This window comes from Morone saxatilis, unplaced genomic scaffold, assembly GCF_004916995.1.
Source record: "Morone saxatilis isolate NCDOM2014 unplaced genomic scaffold, NCSU_SB_2.0 Contig8, whole genome shotgun sequence".
In the NCBI taxonomy this organism is placed as follows: Eukaryota; Metazoa; Chordata; class Actinopteri; family Moronidae; genus Morone; species Morone saxatilis.
The window spans coordinates 4,243,523-4,258,812 of NW_023340257.1; the positions used below are offsets into that span (position 1 = coordinate 4,243,523).

The 15,290-nt window shown below is 40.0% G+C and overlaps 1 protein-coding gene across 1 annotated transcript in view; it reads left to right on the forward strand.

The window, feature by feature from the left end:
- The window catches only part of si:ch211-11n16.2 (zinc finger FYVE domain-containing protein 1), a 9,818-nt gene extending 1,450 nt beyond the window's left edge, over positions 1-8,368 (forward strand). The window contains exons 3-12 of the mRNA XM_035680044.1: positions 1,351-1,573; positions 1,736-1,953; positions 2,091-2,197; positions 3,427-3,535; positions 3,675-3,772; positions 3,871-3,988; positions 4,357-4,527; positions 4,717-4,909; positions 5,312-5,410; positions 6,078-8,368. Of these exons, the coding sequence (XP_035535937.1) occupies positions 1,351-1,573; positions 1,736-1,953; positions 2,091-2,197; positions 3,427-3,535; positions 3,675-3,772; positions 3,871-3,988; positions 4,357-4,527; positions 4,717-4,909; positions 5,312-5,410; positions 6,078-6,310 (1,569 nt within the window). The 3' untranslated portion in view covers positions 6,311-8,368. The remainder of the gene's footprint in view (positions 1-1,350; positions 1,574-1,735; positions 1,954-2,090; positions 2,198-3,426; positions 3,536-3,674; positions 3,773-3,870; positions 3,989-4,356; positions 4,528-4,716; positions 4,910-5,311; positions 5,411-6,077) is intronic.
- Positions 8,369-15,290: the final 6,922 nt, after the last annotated feature.

Below are 15,290 nucleotides of genomic sequence, written 5' to 3' on the forward strand. Positions count from 1 at the left end.
ATTTTATTATAGCATCTCAAGAGTCCCATGTCCAGCTCAGTGTTGCTTCAGAGCCATGTGATTATATCAGCACACAGCTGTGAGGAGGGTATGGACACACATCAAGTACAGCTGTACATTTAGTCAGCTGGTAAAATAGTGAAACGTGTTGTGAATCTTGGAACTTACCAGTTTTGTGTATTAAAACAAACAATAGAGTGTATTCTTTTATATATCTTCCACACACAATTAACAATATTTCTGCAGTGCTCAACAGTAAGAATGTCCTGTTGTCCCGGTGACATTAAACATAGCACCTGAGCCACAAACACATAGTGAATGAAAAGTAGAATAATTATTTACAAATTAAATTCTTCCGCTTGTGCGTCATAGAATATACATCTTTTAATTGTTAGTTGTTCAAATTTGAAAAATGTGAGGTGGCACCAGCTCAAGCTCTATGCTCCGTCATACATCAGCTTACACACATAATCAGAATTAGATCAATGTTGCCAACTTGGTGACTTTCTTGCTAGATATAGCGACTTTTAGACCCTCTCAGCGACTTTATTATAAAAAGTGACGGGCTACAAATTTAGCAGCTTATTCAGGGTGAAGGCGAGAAATATATTCAAATATATTATAATTCAGTCCCACGCCTGCAGCTCACAGTAAACGCAGTCTTCTTCCAACCGCGCTCAGGTCTCTCCTTCTCCTCTTGTGCCGTGCGCAGGCAGTCAGGAGGTGTGGGCATGTGCGGCATGCTTGACCTTCTTTCTCTCTGTTTCTCAGCAGATCTCTGGATTTGGATGTTGTTATAGCTTGTAAATATGTAAATAGTTGTTTGACCTTCCCTCGTACTCTTGCTCTCTTAGTGTGTTCCTATAGCTTACATGTAAATAGTTTGTTTGAACGTGTGGATAATTGAGAAGTTCATTCTTCTGCCTCCCTTTTTGGATTTTTTTTAAACCTTTTTTGCTTCAAAAATACGATATCCCTGTATGGTTAGACCAGAGTGAGTCACCGAGGTGATGCATGTTATTGAAACAAAGTTATTAAACTATATTCATTATCGTCATTAAAAGGAACAAGAACCTCAGTTTGGGACAGTGGTAGTAATGTCTGGGGCAGTTGAAAGTAGAATTCGAGACATTTGCGTGAAAGGAAAGAAGTTTTTCTGAGTACCTCAGAGTGCTGTTGTGTGTTCAGAATATCTTAAATGTCTCTGTACCTCTCCTTACACTCACACTGTAATTTGTCAGCTAATCCTTGCACGCTGACATCTATATTCCATTTTTCCATGCGTCTTGTTTGTTTGGATGTAGGTCATAGATGCTTCTTCTGTCTTAGATCTACTCCCTTCTTTCACAGGTATTGGCAGTGTCTGATATAGTAGTCTATCGTACACGGGCAGAGCGCCTGCACAACGACATGTTCCTGTTCCTGAGCAGCGCCTCAGGGGCCTACCTGAAGCACTTCACCCCGGAGCTCAGAGCTCTTTCCAGCCGCTGTGGTCTGGACGTGCCCCTCTCTTCTCTCGGGCCTGCGGTTATCATCTTCCAGGAGACAACACACACCCAGTTACTTGGTCACGGTAGGGGAAGGAAATATACTAAATTTCATGCATATACTGTATGTGATCACAAAAACACACCTCAGAAATTTTTCGTCTTTTTTACAGGATGTATTTTTGTATCTTGTTCTGTGTTTCCTGCTGTCCAACTACAAATGTATTTGCCTTTTCTTTCCCTTGTAGATTCTAAGGTTGGCGGCCATGCTGACACACTGCTCCAGAAACGGTTTCACGACCTAGGCTTGGGGACAGAGGCCTTCAGCTCGGTACAGTATGTCGGCACCCAGACCATCACACCTCCCACTGACTACAGCAAGCTGCTGGAGGCCGTGAGGCAGCAAGTGAAGAACACTCACACACGTTCGCCCCGCCAGCCCGGGATAGTGTTTCACGCTCTGGAGGTAAGCTGTGGACCGTTATCTTCGGTGTTAAATAGACACCAAGTGAAATCTTAGAGAAATTTAACAGAGAGATGAAGAAGTTTTGCTCTTTGTTCTGTCCCCTTTTCTTCTCTCCCATCCTTCTTATGTTTCCTTAGGGCCTGAGTGAGCGTTTCTGTGGGGAACTGTCAGATGACAAGATGGCCCTGTACTCCTTCTTCCCTGATGAATACTTCACCTGCTCCGCTGTCTGCCTCAGCTGCAAGTAAGTCATTACAAACACTTTTGAGAAGTTTCCTTTTTCAGTTTTTTCTCCATTCTAGAGGTATAATTGTGCCTGAAATGTTTACCAAGATCAAAAGCCAGGAAGATTTTGACTGAAACTCACAAACACATAAATTCAGTCAGAGATGAAACACTTTACTTCTCTGTGCTTGTGTTAAACCTCTCATCAGTTATATTGTTCCCCAAATGCCTTTTTCTATTTTCTAAAGATGAAATAAATCTAGTATTCTTGACATGTGACAATAATCCATAGGATATGTCAAACTTTATTATTAATAAGAATATCGGGGATGCCTGTATGACACCTCCAGCGCTGTAAATCTTGAGTTCTTCTATGCTTAATGCCTTTTGAGAGATCCCTTGCTCTCCTACTCCCCACCCGTCACACCAGTGTACTGTCCATTACTCCGTTTCAAACAGAGAAGTGTCTTTCATTTAGCCTTGAACACTTGGAGACAGGTCAGATGGCCATTTGAGCTAAAAGCATTTCCCACTCTGGCATCAATGGCATCTAACCTCTGTTATGGATGAAATCTGCTCCTCATGGTCAGGCCTCAGCATTAGCAGGTTCAGAGAGCTGTTCATTGATCCTTTGCATCCTTTCAGCAAGTTGTAGATACAGTTTTTTTTAGCTTAACATCATTTCAATGTTTAGAGTGTTTGGACGACCAAAATCATTATTCAAAGCAGAGTATTGTTCATCTCTGGTGCAGATTTCTAAAGGTTTGTCTAAATGTAACTCTTTTTACTCAAAATACTTGCTTTAGGGAACGTCCCTCTTCTTCAGACTCTTCTTACAGCAGTTAAAGGCTTTTATTGCCAGATGGAAACATAAACAGACACACATACAGAACAGAACTCTTTCAGTTGTCTCTGGCTGAATCACAGAGTTGGAATTTATCCTCTTAAAACAGATCTGTTGTTGTTCTTGTGGATGTTAACTGTCTCTCCAGTGGGACACATAAAACCTGATGTGATTTCCATATTTTTGGAAAGGCAAAATGGGAGTCCTCTTATCTTTTGTGTTTCTGTTTTATGGAAAGCTGAGAGAAGTGTGAGTAGGAGAAATCATAACACAGGTTCTGAAAGGTTTCCAGTCCAGGATTAATGGACTGTACACATGGTTCAGACTTTTACAGAACCTGCCCTTATCCCAACTCTGATGTCTGTCATGTTGATCTGAAACGTCTCATTTTGTCTCTCCTTCAGCATTCGCTGTAAAAATGGAATGAACCACCTAAGAGACAGGGTCCCCCATATGGCAGATGGGCTGTGCCAGTATGCACACCAGTACAATAACAAGGTCCTTATCTGTAAGGTAAGACTCCTGACGCCAGTCTCGTCTGCTAGTTTAGGTCAACTGAGAACTCTCCCTTTCCTCCCCCCTTTCATTGCCCCTTTTCTAAATATTTTTTTAATATATATGTTTTTTTCTTTTCTGTGTTTTATGTCTCCAGCGGTGCTATGAAGGCGGCAGAGAGGTGATTGTCATTCCCAAGACGTCAGCTTCCAGTGACAACCCATGGTTTGGACTGGCCAAGTATGCCTGGTCAGGGTACGTAAAAACACACACACACACAAACAAAATAAATATACATCTTTTCATTGCTTTTCATCCTGCCATCTCACGTTGTCTCCACACCTTCCTCTCAGCTATGTGTTGGAGTGTGCTAGCTGTGGTGTTATCTACCGCAGCAGACAGTACTGGGTGGGAAACCAGGACCCTGAGAGCGGCGTGGTACGATCTGAGGTTAAGCATGTCTGGGAGGGGGTGAGTACTCCATCCTTCTTCTCTTTCTCCAGTTTTTGGTTTCAGTACAAACGTTGAATACTGAAATGATTAAGGGATCTGATTGATGAGGTTATGCATCATTAGCTTGCATAAAGATTAATTCGTCATTAAATGCTTCTCTGCCATTAAAACGACCCTAAAATGACAACATCTTACATGAAGTTTAGTGTGCAGTTAGCTGAGAGAGACTGAGAATTTACAGGTATCTATCTGCTTCTATAGGTATTAACTGATTAATTCCTATTTTCTCCATCTATCTCACATCCTGCTCTGCCTCACTCGGCAACTATAAAACCGTGTGCACCTCGGCTTCAATTGCATTTCTTCGTCCCTCTTCCTTCTGTCAGTCGGACACCTTTCTGACCACCCACCAGAACGCTGCCCAGAGGGTCCTTGATGGGATGAACTACATGATTCAGTCAGTGTCGGAGTATAGCACCGGCCCCACCAAAGCTGTCACTGCCTGGCTCACTGACCAGGTGGCGCCCCCATACTGGAGACCCAACACAGAGATCACTGTGAGTATGACAAGCTGAAGGCGAGAAAAACAAAAACTGCACAACAATTCAGATTACCATCATTAAAGTTGTAATACACACATGGAAATATCTCCTTTTTAAAATGACAACAAATCACTTACTCAGTGCCTGCAATAATAATGTTATCATGTCTCTCCTTCCATTATCGAATCTTCCTCCTCTCTTCAGGCCTGTCACGGCTGTCAGAAGGTGTTCGTGGAGGCGGAGAGGAAGCACCACTGCCGATCATGTGGCGAGGGGTTCTGCCATCCCTGCTCCAGCCACAGGATGCCGGTGCCAGAGAGAGGCTGGGGCAGTGGCCCTGTCAGGGTGTGCAAGGCCTGCTACCGACAAGGAGGGCCAGCTGACACTAACAGCCAGGGTGAGACTCTTCCAGCCAGTTAGTGAGCTTCAACCTGGCAGCATATGTGAAATCACATAAATATCATTTTAATCAAGCAAAGATTATTGGCAGATCTTTTTACATTACATGGATTCAAACTATGGCTGTTCTGCCCATAATCATTTCATTTTTTAGCATCTTGTCCTTCTGATTAGTCATTACTTAACTTACACCTAGATTTCCAACTTTATTTCATTTTCTTTTTTGTAAAATGTGTTTAATTAATTTCAATTAAATTTACTGCACAGTGGGAAAAGAAAGAAAAAACACTGATTTTGTTGTATTGAAATGCTGATTGTATTTGTAATAGTTGCTCAGGTATAAATATGTTTTTGTGTACTATGCACGTGTGTCTTTGTCTTACACACCTCTTTTCTTTAGTGTGTAAGGTGGAGCCTCGTGGTCTGATAGCTCGCAGGGTGACGGAGGTGGCCCAGTCTACACTGGACATGGTCACCACGGCTGTGGACTACCCTCTCTGTGAGTGCAGCTGCATTTCACCATTACACATTCTGTCAGTGCGCTGCAGCTGGTTGCACATTATCTCTGGGTCAGATGGCTTTTGACCAATCAGATTTTTGTTGAACATGATTGTAATTACCAGTTTTACAGTACAAAAATAATGTGATTTGGCCTGTTGTATCACCAATGCAATCATTGGCTAAAATTGTCTTTTTCAAATTAAAAATAAATGTTTTATTTGTTTGTCTGTTAGATGATATAAGGGAATTACAACGATGTTGAGGGAAGAAAAAAATGGAAATCATGTTGCAGCAAACCCCAAATTTGTTCTGACAACAATAGTTTATTTTAAATTCTGGCAAATGAGATGGATGTGTTGAACAACTAGGCCTCTTTGACTTGATGGCTCTCCTGCAAGGAATGCATGGCATAAATAAGCATGTAATTATCTCAAAGCTAGTCATCCATCTGAGATATTTAATGTCTGTTTGGAGATTCACACCATAAACATTAATGAAGCTTGGGCTCCTGTAAAGTGATTCACACCCGCCCCAGTGCATATAATATTATGCAGTTTCACAGAATGTTCTGTTCAGATATGGATTTTTACGATCTAATAAAAACATAAACAATCGCTGCCAAAAATCTTGAAATAAATATTTACTGTTCCATCCAATCCCCTTAGGTTTTGTGAAAGATGTGGCTCGGCCAGACTACTGGGTGCCAGACCAGGACATCACCCAGTGCCACCAGTGCTCCAAAACCTTCACTCCAGCAATGTCCAAGCACCACTGCAGGGCCTGTGGACAGGGTGTGTGCGGCCCCTGCTCCACCCACATCAGGCCTGTGGCCTCCCGAGGCTGGGACCACCCGGTCAGAGTGTGTGACAGCTGCCACGCCCGCACGGATAGTCTGTGAGCTTTTTTTTTTTAACCAGGAGAACTTCTCAAAGTGCACTCGGTCTTCCTCAGATGAGCCACAAAAACACTGTGAATCCTGGCACTGCTGCTCTGAGAGAACACAGAGGATTGATCACTCAGCACTAAATGGCAGAACTGGAATCAGCCTTAGTTTTGCATGAGAAGACAGGATGTGTTGACGCTTAAATTGGTCCCCAACTGGACCTGGTGTTTTATCAGTGCTAACCTAGGATCAGCTTTCCATCTCATCTGCCTTCCCTGACCAGCTGATTCTGCAGTACTTCTGAGGTCAGACATACTACAGCCCCACTGAAACAGTCAAACTGCTATAAAATCAACTGGACAAATGGAAAGCTGGGCTTGTGATTTTAACTGACTTGTGGAAAATGAAGACATACGACTCTCAGTTGTCACTGTTACAGCAGAGCTTGTACTCTTAACTGCAGTCGAGTGTGGTTTTCCTTGTTCATTCATTTGTGTATGCACAGTCCTGCAACCCGCTGCCCACTCTCAATCTGAACAATTTGTTAGCTAAAATTGGAAAGGGGAACATGTAAAATAAAGGAATGCACTGGGAATAGTGGGCGATTTTAAAGTATTTAAATCTGTTTCAAAAAGTCTCGAGCCATCTCAACAACTTGCATTGTCTCTGCAAAGCAGTCAGAAGAGGAGAGATTATGTGAGGTGATTTTAGCTTGTATCCTCCTCACGATCCTCCTTTGAACCATCTCTTTCTCTCTCTGGGGTAAAATGAAAATAATGGACGGACGGGGAAACAGAAACTAGTTCAAACTTTTGAAAAAACCTAACTTTGTGTGTGACTGTTACTCCAGGCAGAATTAGATCCAAGATGGGAGAAATACAAGCTACAGCAGTGTGTGCCTTCATGGGAATCTTAATTCCCATTTCTAACCATGGGGCTATGGTTTGCTTTTGGGGAGTCCTCCATATGTGAAATGGGGTAATACGATTATTTGTGCCTATTTGCAGAGCAAAGTCATTTTAAGCCTCTGATCTAACTTACAGTGATGTATCTACAACATGGTGAAACGGATATACAAATGTAGCACAATACAATATAGACATTCCAGTGGAAGTACTTGTGTACTGATGTAGATTTACCTCTCAGAGATCATTATAAAAAGTGGGCAGTTAGTTTTGATTTTTTAAAACACAAAGTGCAAATGATACGTGTGTTGATGAAAAATGTGTTTCTTTCAAAGGGAGTTCCTCTGGGAAACATACTGGATGCATTAATGCCACATTTCTCTCTCTGTGTAGAAATAATCAATTCAGTTTTCAAGATTTAAAGTTTTCCAGTAAACTCTAGCATTTGACCATCTTGATTTTTTCCCCCCCTTTCATAAATCAGGCTCGTCCAAATAAAGAAAACAAAGAAAATGTTGTGTCTCTACAATTGTATTCAGTCTGTCTCTCCCCCTCTCTCTCTCTAATCTCTCCATAATGCCCATTCATGCTTTATTTGCATGAATGGGCAGTAAACATTGTTGCAAAAGTAATTATGTGGCAGTTACAAAAAAAAACCCATATATGAATCAAATGAGGATTAACCTGCTAAATAATCTAGACACATTATCTGATGGTGAGGCTGAAATCTGCATATTTACCCAGCAGGACTCTTCACAGCCTAATTATTAAAAAACTGGTGTTTGTTTTAGCCCATGTTTATATTTAGAGGAGGAGAGTAAATAATGTGCTTTGTCTTAATTAACCATACCTCTGTTTTGCTTTTCTTTGAACTGATGAATATCAGGGAGTTATTAAGCTACTTCTATGCAGAATTTGGTAGTACTGTACTGTTGGTCAGTTGGTTTTGTTTAATCTTTCGTCCTCATAAAGCAGTTTTTATTAGCAGTGTCCATTTCTTTTGAGTTTTGTGGCTGTGGGCGGTAAATGTGGTGTTTGTGCTCAGTCTCTTGTTTTTATATAAAAGCTTGATTGGTAAAGAGTTCGCAGCTCTCTTTTGTATTTGCAGCAGCAGTAAATGCGTTCCTTTCACTGTCATATACTTAGAGATTAAAAGGTTGTGTCCAAATTCTACTTGGTGCAGTAATATATATGTTTTCTATATATTTTCTATATATTTGTGCCTTTTCGGTCAGGCTTCATATGGCCCCCTTACTACCAAGGTGTGTGTGTGTGTTTTTTTAACAATCAAATAATGCTACTTTCCTCAGAACTCTTATCTTTCTCCTTTGCAGTACAGTAACTCCCATCTTGTCTCCACTTATTGATAATCTCCAGTCCATTCCAGTCTCAAGTAATGTTAGATTTAGCTGCAATCCTTGTGCTTTTTCTTCGTCCCTTATCGTGAGCTCCCATTTTAATCTGTGTTGTTTACTCTTCTTTTTGTTGTTTTTCTCCCTTAGAAAACATACGTAGGTGAGTGGCCTCTAGCTGAACCAACAATAGGACTGCCGTTTACACTGACATGTACGTACAGATGTGTGTCTCTCTCTCTCACAATCTCTGGTTCAAGGTCATCTAAAGTCCACGGTCCCTGATGTCCAGCACTCTAATGGATCGCTGTCTAACATCCATGAAGCAGTGCTCATTTCCTTCACAAACCAATTACACAAGCTCAATTGACATTAACCTCACAGACTAGTGTCAGCGTGGAGGCAGCAGACAAAGGGCCTAGGAATATCTGTGTATCGACTGTAGAATGTAAGTTTTTATGACATAGCACACATCACAGTAAATAACTTTTAAAATGAAGGATGTAACATAATAAGCTCGAGGTAAATAAGCATAAAATGACGCAGCTCTTTGGTTTGGAGGCGATCACCAGCCGTAGATCATAGTCTTCTTTTTATTTACTTCTACAGCACCAAGCTGCTCAGTGCTCATTCTTCCACTGCAGAACAGCAACACTTCAAAGTTACAGTGCTGTAAAACTGATTTAGTGTGAAACTGGCTGTAGAAAGAAAGCACACACACTGAAGTTTAGTAGAGAGGTTGTTCTGTTGTCGGTGTGGACAGGCAGAGGTGCTGCTATAGATAAATTACAATGGCCCATGTGTCTGCACTGTTACTATTGTGTGTGGTCCTCCAAACCGCTGTGGAAAAATCCATCATGAGGCACTAGTTTGAACAAGACACATTCAGTCGGTGATGACAAAACCACCAGGCTATTTAGTTTTATCCACTGTCCTCTGTATAAGCCTGAGAGTGGCGGCTGGAACAGGTGGAAACCAGCACATGATGTGATTGTTAATGTCTGTCAGAAGCCTGAGGAAGGTTTTATCATATTAATGTCGGAGAGTAGAGAGATGCTGCAAGTCCTTTAACAGTTTTCAAGAACATCATAACCACTGAGAGAGTAGATATCAATAATGTTCGTAGCTTTTCTATAATACAGTCATATATTGTAATATGTATGTGCCTAACGTTTGTGCTGGAAAGCTGGTCAATTTTCATATTACATAAATATGATTATATGGGCTACATACAGTCCTTTAGTTTTTTTTACAAATATTAAAGCCTTTCATTTCAATCATAAAATACATTTCAGTATTATGATGCATGAAGCATTTACATTGATATAGCCCAAAGTGCTTCACTTTAAACAATAGAACTAAACAGGAAGGATGATATAAGCAGCAAAAGTCTAAATTTAAGTGCCAGAATTTCAAAAGTAGGTCTTAGAAATGTAGAAATGCAGAGGGAGTTTGCATATCTTAGATCCAGGGGGAGGGTGTTACAAAGGGCCATCAAAACAGAAAGCAGCCTCACCACATTTCTTGCAGGAAACATTTTGAAACTGAAAAGGCAGTGAAAGATCTGAGGGTTCTAGTTGGAACATTAAATGATTTGTTGATATATGAAGGTGCTGGGTTATGTAATGGTATAAAAAATAATAAAAGGATGTGCATATTGTGATAATAGTCCGGTTTGCCAGATTCTGAGCAGCTGGTTTAATTTTTAGAACAGTTTCATAATATTGCAACTAATTAACTAATTTGATTTAGTCAGTAGATGATTTACCAGTAGATGCCCATCATGCCAGTGGTTTATACAGATACAGATGAAGTTAATTGTTCATTTTCACAAAAGACATTCTGGTATGTCACACAAAGAGGTGTAAATAAAGAAATTAGTGAAGGCTGAATTCCATTTAGCTCTTTCAGATCAGTAATATTGCTGGGTTTGAGCCCTTGTTGAGTTAACAAGATTAGTATGGATTATACTGCAATGTAGTTGGCATTATTATTAAAGTTTAGACATGGTAATTAAAATTACAACAAAAGAATTCACTTTTAATATTGGTTATTAGTTTAACATATTGAGCTCACGAGCATCTGTGTTTATCCGGACTGGTGGGATCTATTTTCGTTTTAGTAGCATAATATAAACTGATGGGTCCATGCTGTGATGCCCTGTTTCTACACTGGGGGGCGCTAGATGAGCAGAAATATTGTAGCTGCACCATAGTAAATTTTACATGAGACCACCCACTGCTAACTGTCCTGGGTGAGTCCCAGCAGGGGATTTTACTATAAAGCTGTTCTATTTGGAAGTCAGAAATTTGCATCTTGTCTGCCACTAAGTTATTCATGTTTTAAGAGGCTCAAACTGCTCTCCATAACCGGGGCTCATTCTACCTCCTGTTGTAATCCACAGTGGTTAAAACATGGGTCCCATGTACGGCCAGCAGAGGTGATTGGGTTTGTATATGATTACATACATGTTTTGTTTGCAGTGATGTTTGCAGTCAAGTCATAATGCATCATCACCATCACATACTTAGAGGAGCTTTATATGATTACATAAGCACAAACCGATGTATTAATACAGTGTAATCAGAGCCCTACTTACTGTGGCAGGATCATAGAGGAAAAAAACACGTAAATATTCGAGGATTTACTCATATTGTTGACAAACATCCACGTGACACTAAACAGTGAGTGAGCAAGTGAGTAAGCTTGTGACTGAGCACTCATTTTGATGACTCCCCATCTCCTTAAGGCTTATTAGGTATAACACAGCATGCAGGGAAGCCCTCTCTGCTACTGTGGCACAGTAAATAGATGTTATACTTCACTGCTTGGATGATTTGAGCAAAGAAAACAATGGGTGAGTGAGAGCAGGCTGGCTTTGGTCCTCTCTGGCACCCAGCGCTGATGAGTGACAGCTGCTGGCAGGGGGTGGTAGAAGCTGACACTGTGTGTGTGTGTGTCCGTGTGTGTCCGTGTGTGTGTGTGTGTGTGTGGACTGCAGTTCTGGGCAAAGATAGAAGTCTTGCCTATGTTCTTTCTCAATCCTTAACCATACCAAACCTTCAACCATCTTTAATCTTAATATTAGACATTTTCATCTGTGAACCTAAATATAGCAATCTCAAGTGTTAAACCTAAAAAATATTTGCTGGGCCAATCGCAGTATTTCTGCTCATAACTCTGATGAGATTCATCATTTTGCAATGGGTCTATAACGCCATAAGTACGGCAGCATAATGCTGCCACGCCAGAAAAAGAAAACTGGATCAGTATCACGGCATATTGTGAAAAGTCTATAGATGTTGTTTTTCACTTCATAACAAGACATTTCACATAATTACAACATACAAATGTATCACTATAAAACAAGAATATTTGCTTGTTATAATAAAATACTATTAATCTTACTTTTTATTACTTATTTATCTTTTTGTCTAACATAAAACGTCTCACATTGTAATGTGAAAACTTATTACAAAAATATACAATTTATCTATCTGTAATGTAAAAGGCTCATATTATAATGTGATAACTTATATTGCAATGTTATGTTATTATAACAATATAAGTTATCATGTTATCATAACATGATAGCAGTAGTACAACACAAAGGTATGTTGTTGTAACAAAACATACCATGATAAGTTTGTATGTTGGAATAATGTGAAAATACAGTGTTGAAAATGAAAAACATCTTGTTAAAACAACAAACTTTTCACATTAAAATATGATACTGATCTGTTTTCCTTTCTCTGGCGTGGAAGTGATACACTGCCATACATAGGAAACAGCAATGGCACAAGTTCCGCAAAATGCCAGAGATGGGCACAGTTTTTAGGATGATATTGCGGTACAGATGGTGTGTATGTGTGTGCCCTGCCTTGACATTTGCGGTTCCTTCGAACCCTGGAGGGCCAAAGTCAGTATTTCTTGACCGTTTGCTATTACACACACACACACACACACACACACACAACACCACACACATGCCTGTGTTGCTCAGTACAAAATTAATTCAAAATGTTATCACTGGTTCACTTCTTTCAACGTTATTTCTCCAGAATTTTACCATTTCTGCCCCCCTGTCATGCTGTTGGACCAGCTTGTGTACTAAACAATAGGCAAGCTGCCAGCATAATCAATAGCAAACACATACAATTAATCAATGCTAAATTACTTCCTCCTAGCTTCAAGACCTGCAAGGTCACATTGCCAACACTATATCCATTGCAATTAGCAAGCATTAGCCAATGTGGTGTGTCGTGTGTGTGTGTGTGTGTGTGTTGTGGAAAGAGAGAGAGAGGAGAGCAAGTGTTTGTGTGTTTGGAGTACAACAAGTCTTGAAAGGAATTTATGTGACATGCAATCAAAATGCAGAAAACATCAGCAGATTCTTCTTATACACACACACACACACACATATAGATATATATGTGTGTGTGTGTGTGTGTGTGTACCTTTGTGCCTTTGTGTGATGAAGTAGCAATAAGAAAGATGTGGGTGTGGGTGTGTGTGTAGCATGGAGGCATTATCCAGTGCTGATCTGACAATCTAGGCACAGCCCATTACACAAACACCATTACTGTGTCTAGGCTCATACTGCTATCAGACGTTGCCATCACACAGACGCATACACACACTTATTTGGTCACATATATCACATAGACACATCCTTCCTTTCAATTTCTATTTAATTGTGTATATACCTTTAATTGTGTATATATATTTAATTGTGTATATATATATGTGTGTGTATATACACAGTGATGCAAAAAAGTTGGAAAGCAGCACAACCTTAATTCTGCATCCATTAAAAGCAGAGTAAGAGAGAGAGAGAGGGTTCATAATTTGAAGTGGAAACAACATAGCCCACAGTAATGTTTTCCATCCACACTCAGATCTCTGTCTGTCTGCTAGCATTAGTTGCGTTGAGTCACACCATGCAAAAATCACACACAGGCTTGTGTATGATTAGCTTGAATTAATTTGTTCTGAATGAGCACAACACACACTTCAAATCATTTCACTTCATTTGAGTCCTGGCTGCAGTATGTGCAAAAAAACTAGATTTTTAAAACACAAATAAAGAACAGGGGGGACGTCCTCTCCCCCCCCCCCCCCCCCCCACAAACACACACACACACACAAATTTGTCCTACCTGCCTAGAGAATCCATTAGGATGATATTGTATTTTCAGCTACTATCATTTCTTCTGGCACTTCAATTTTAATGTATAGGAGGCAGTTTTTGCTGACTACAGTGCTTCTTAGCTGTTATAAATTAGTCTTTCACTGCGTAGCCATGGCAACCAAGCATCTCTATCTCCTATGTAGACTGTTTTCAGCAACTTTATTGTATGATGCAAAGTGCGCAGGTAGGTGGAGGCAGTGTTGTGGTTCACCTAATGCTGTGTGTGTGTGGGTAAAATAAATTGAGTTTGTTATTATAGCAAATATAACTAAATATATAATATATTATTAACTCATTTTATAAAAGTTATGTTTAGATGGTATATTGTCATCCAGAATGTAGAATATTAATCATACTTATTAATCATATAATTATCTGTGGATATTCTGAAGATGAAAAACTAGGATTTAGAATACATTTTTGAACATTTTATAAAGCTAGCCACCACACTACAGTTTTTCTCAATTGCTTAAGCACATTTTCAGAAACACTGTGGTGGTTCTCAAAACATTAAGGGAAACATCATATCATTTGTCCTGCAAAAGGCCGTCACTTACTCAAAACATTAAAAGGTGCAATGTGTGCGAATGTAAAGCAGTTTACATGTAGGCTATTAATCAATTTGTACTGCCAATGTCTGAACAGTTGTTTTGTAATACAACTTAAAAAATTAGACCTTCCCCGACTTTCTTGGTTGCCTATAATGGCTCAAATCAAATACCTGCATCGTGTGCTCCCAATTGCCCTCTCTAGCTGTCTAACAGTGTTTAACTTAGAAATGGCATCCACAAATGTCAACAACGACCTGCAACACAGTCTAAAGTGAAAGCTAACATTACTGAAAAGCATGTGCTATATATGGCGATACTGTGGTTTTATATGGCTAATGTTAGCTAACATTGTTAGCAATGTTCACAATGTTAGCTAAGATTAGCTTGCTTGCTAACATGGATGAACTGCTAGCTACCTGAGTGGATAATGTCAGCTAATTTATCCAGACTCTCACCAAATGCCTCTTTCCAACCAACGGCTACAGAAGGATTTTGCATCCTCCCTCCTGTATGACCGGGCCATTGTCCCTCTGTGTCCAGTAACTGTGATACATACTGTACACTAATTCTTGCCCTTTTGGTGTATATGTGTTTAAGAAATGAGAGAAAGGGTTAGGGTTTGGGGTTATACTGTTGAGGAAAAGAACTATAGATTTGAGACTTTGACACAGTGTGTAACTGAGAATTACAGTTTTCATTTTCAGATTGTGCAGAACAAAGACAGCCCTGATCAAAGAACCTACATAATTTGGCCTCATTAACACAGACTTTGATTTAACTTTCATATAAGCAGCATGGTGCACAATGAATGAATTACAGTAACCTGTAATAAGGGCCATGCTAAAACACAAAACACAAGTTTTACAACAGTTATCGAGCTCAGCTGGTCTTCCCTCTTTGACATCACACACACACACTGACTCTGTCCTCAGATCAGAGGACAATGGCTGGGTGAGAGTTACTGCTACCAACACTCAAGAGCTCAGTGTGCATGTG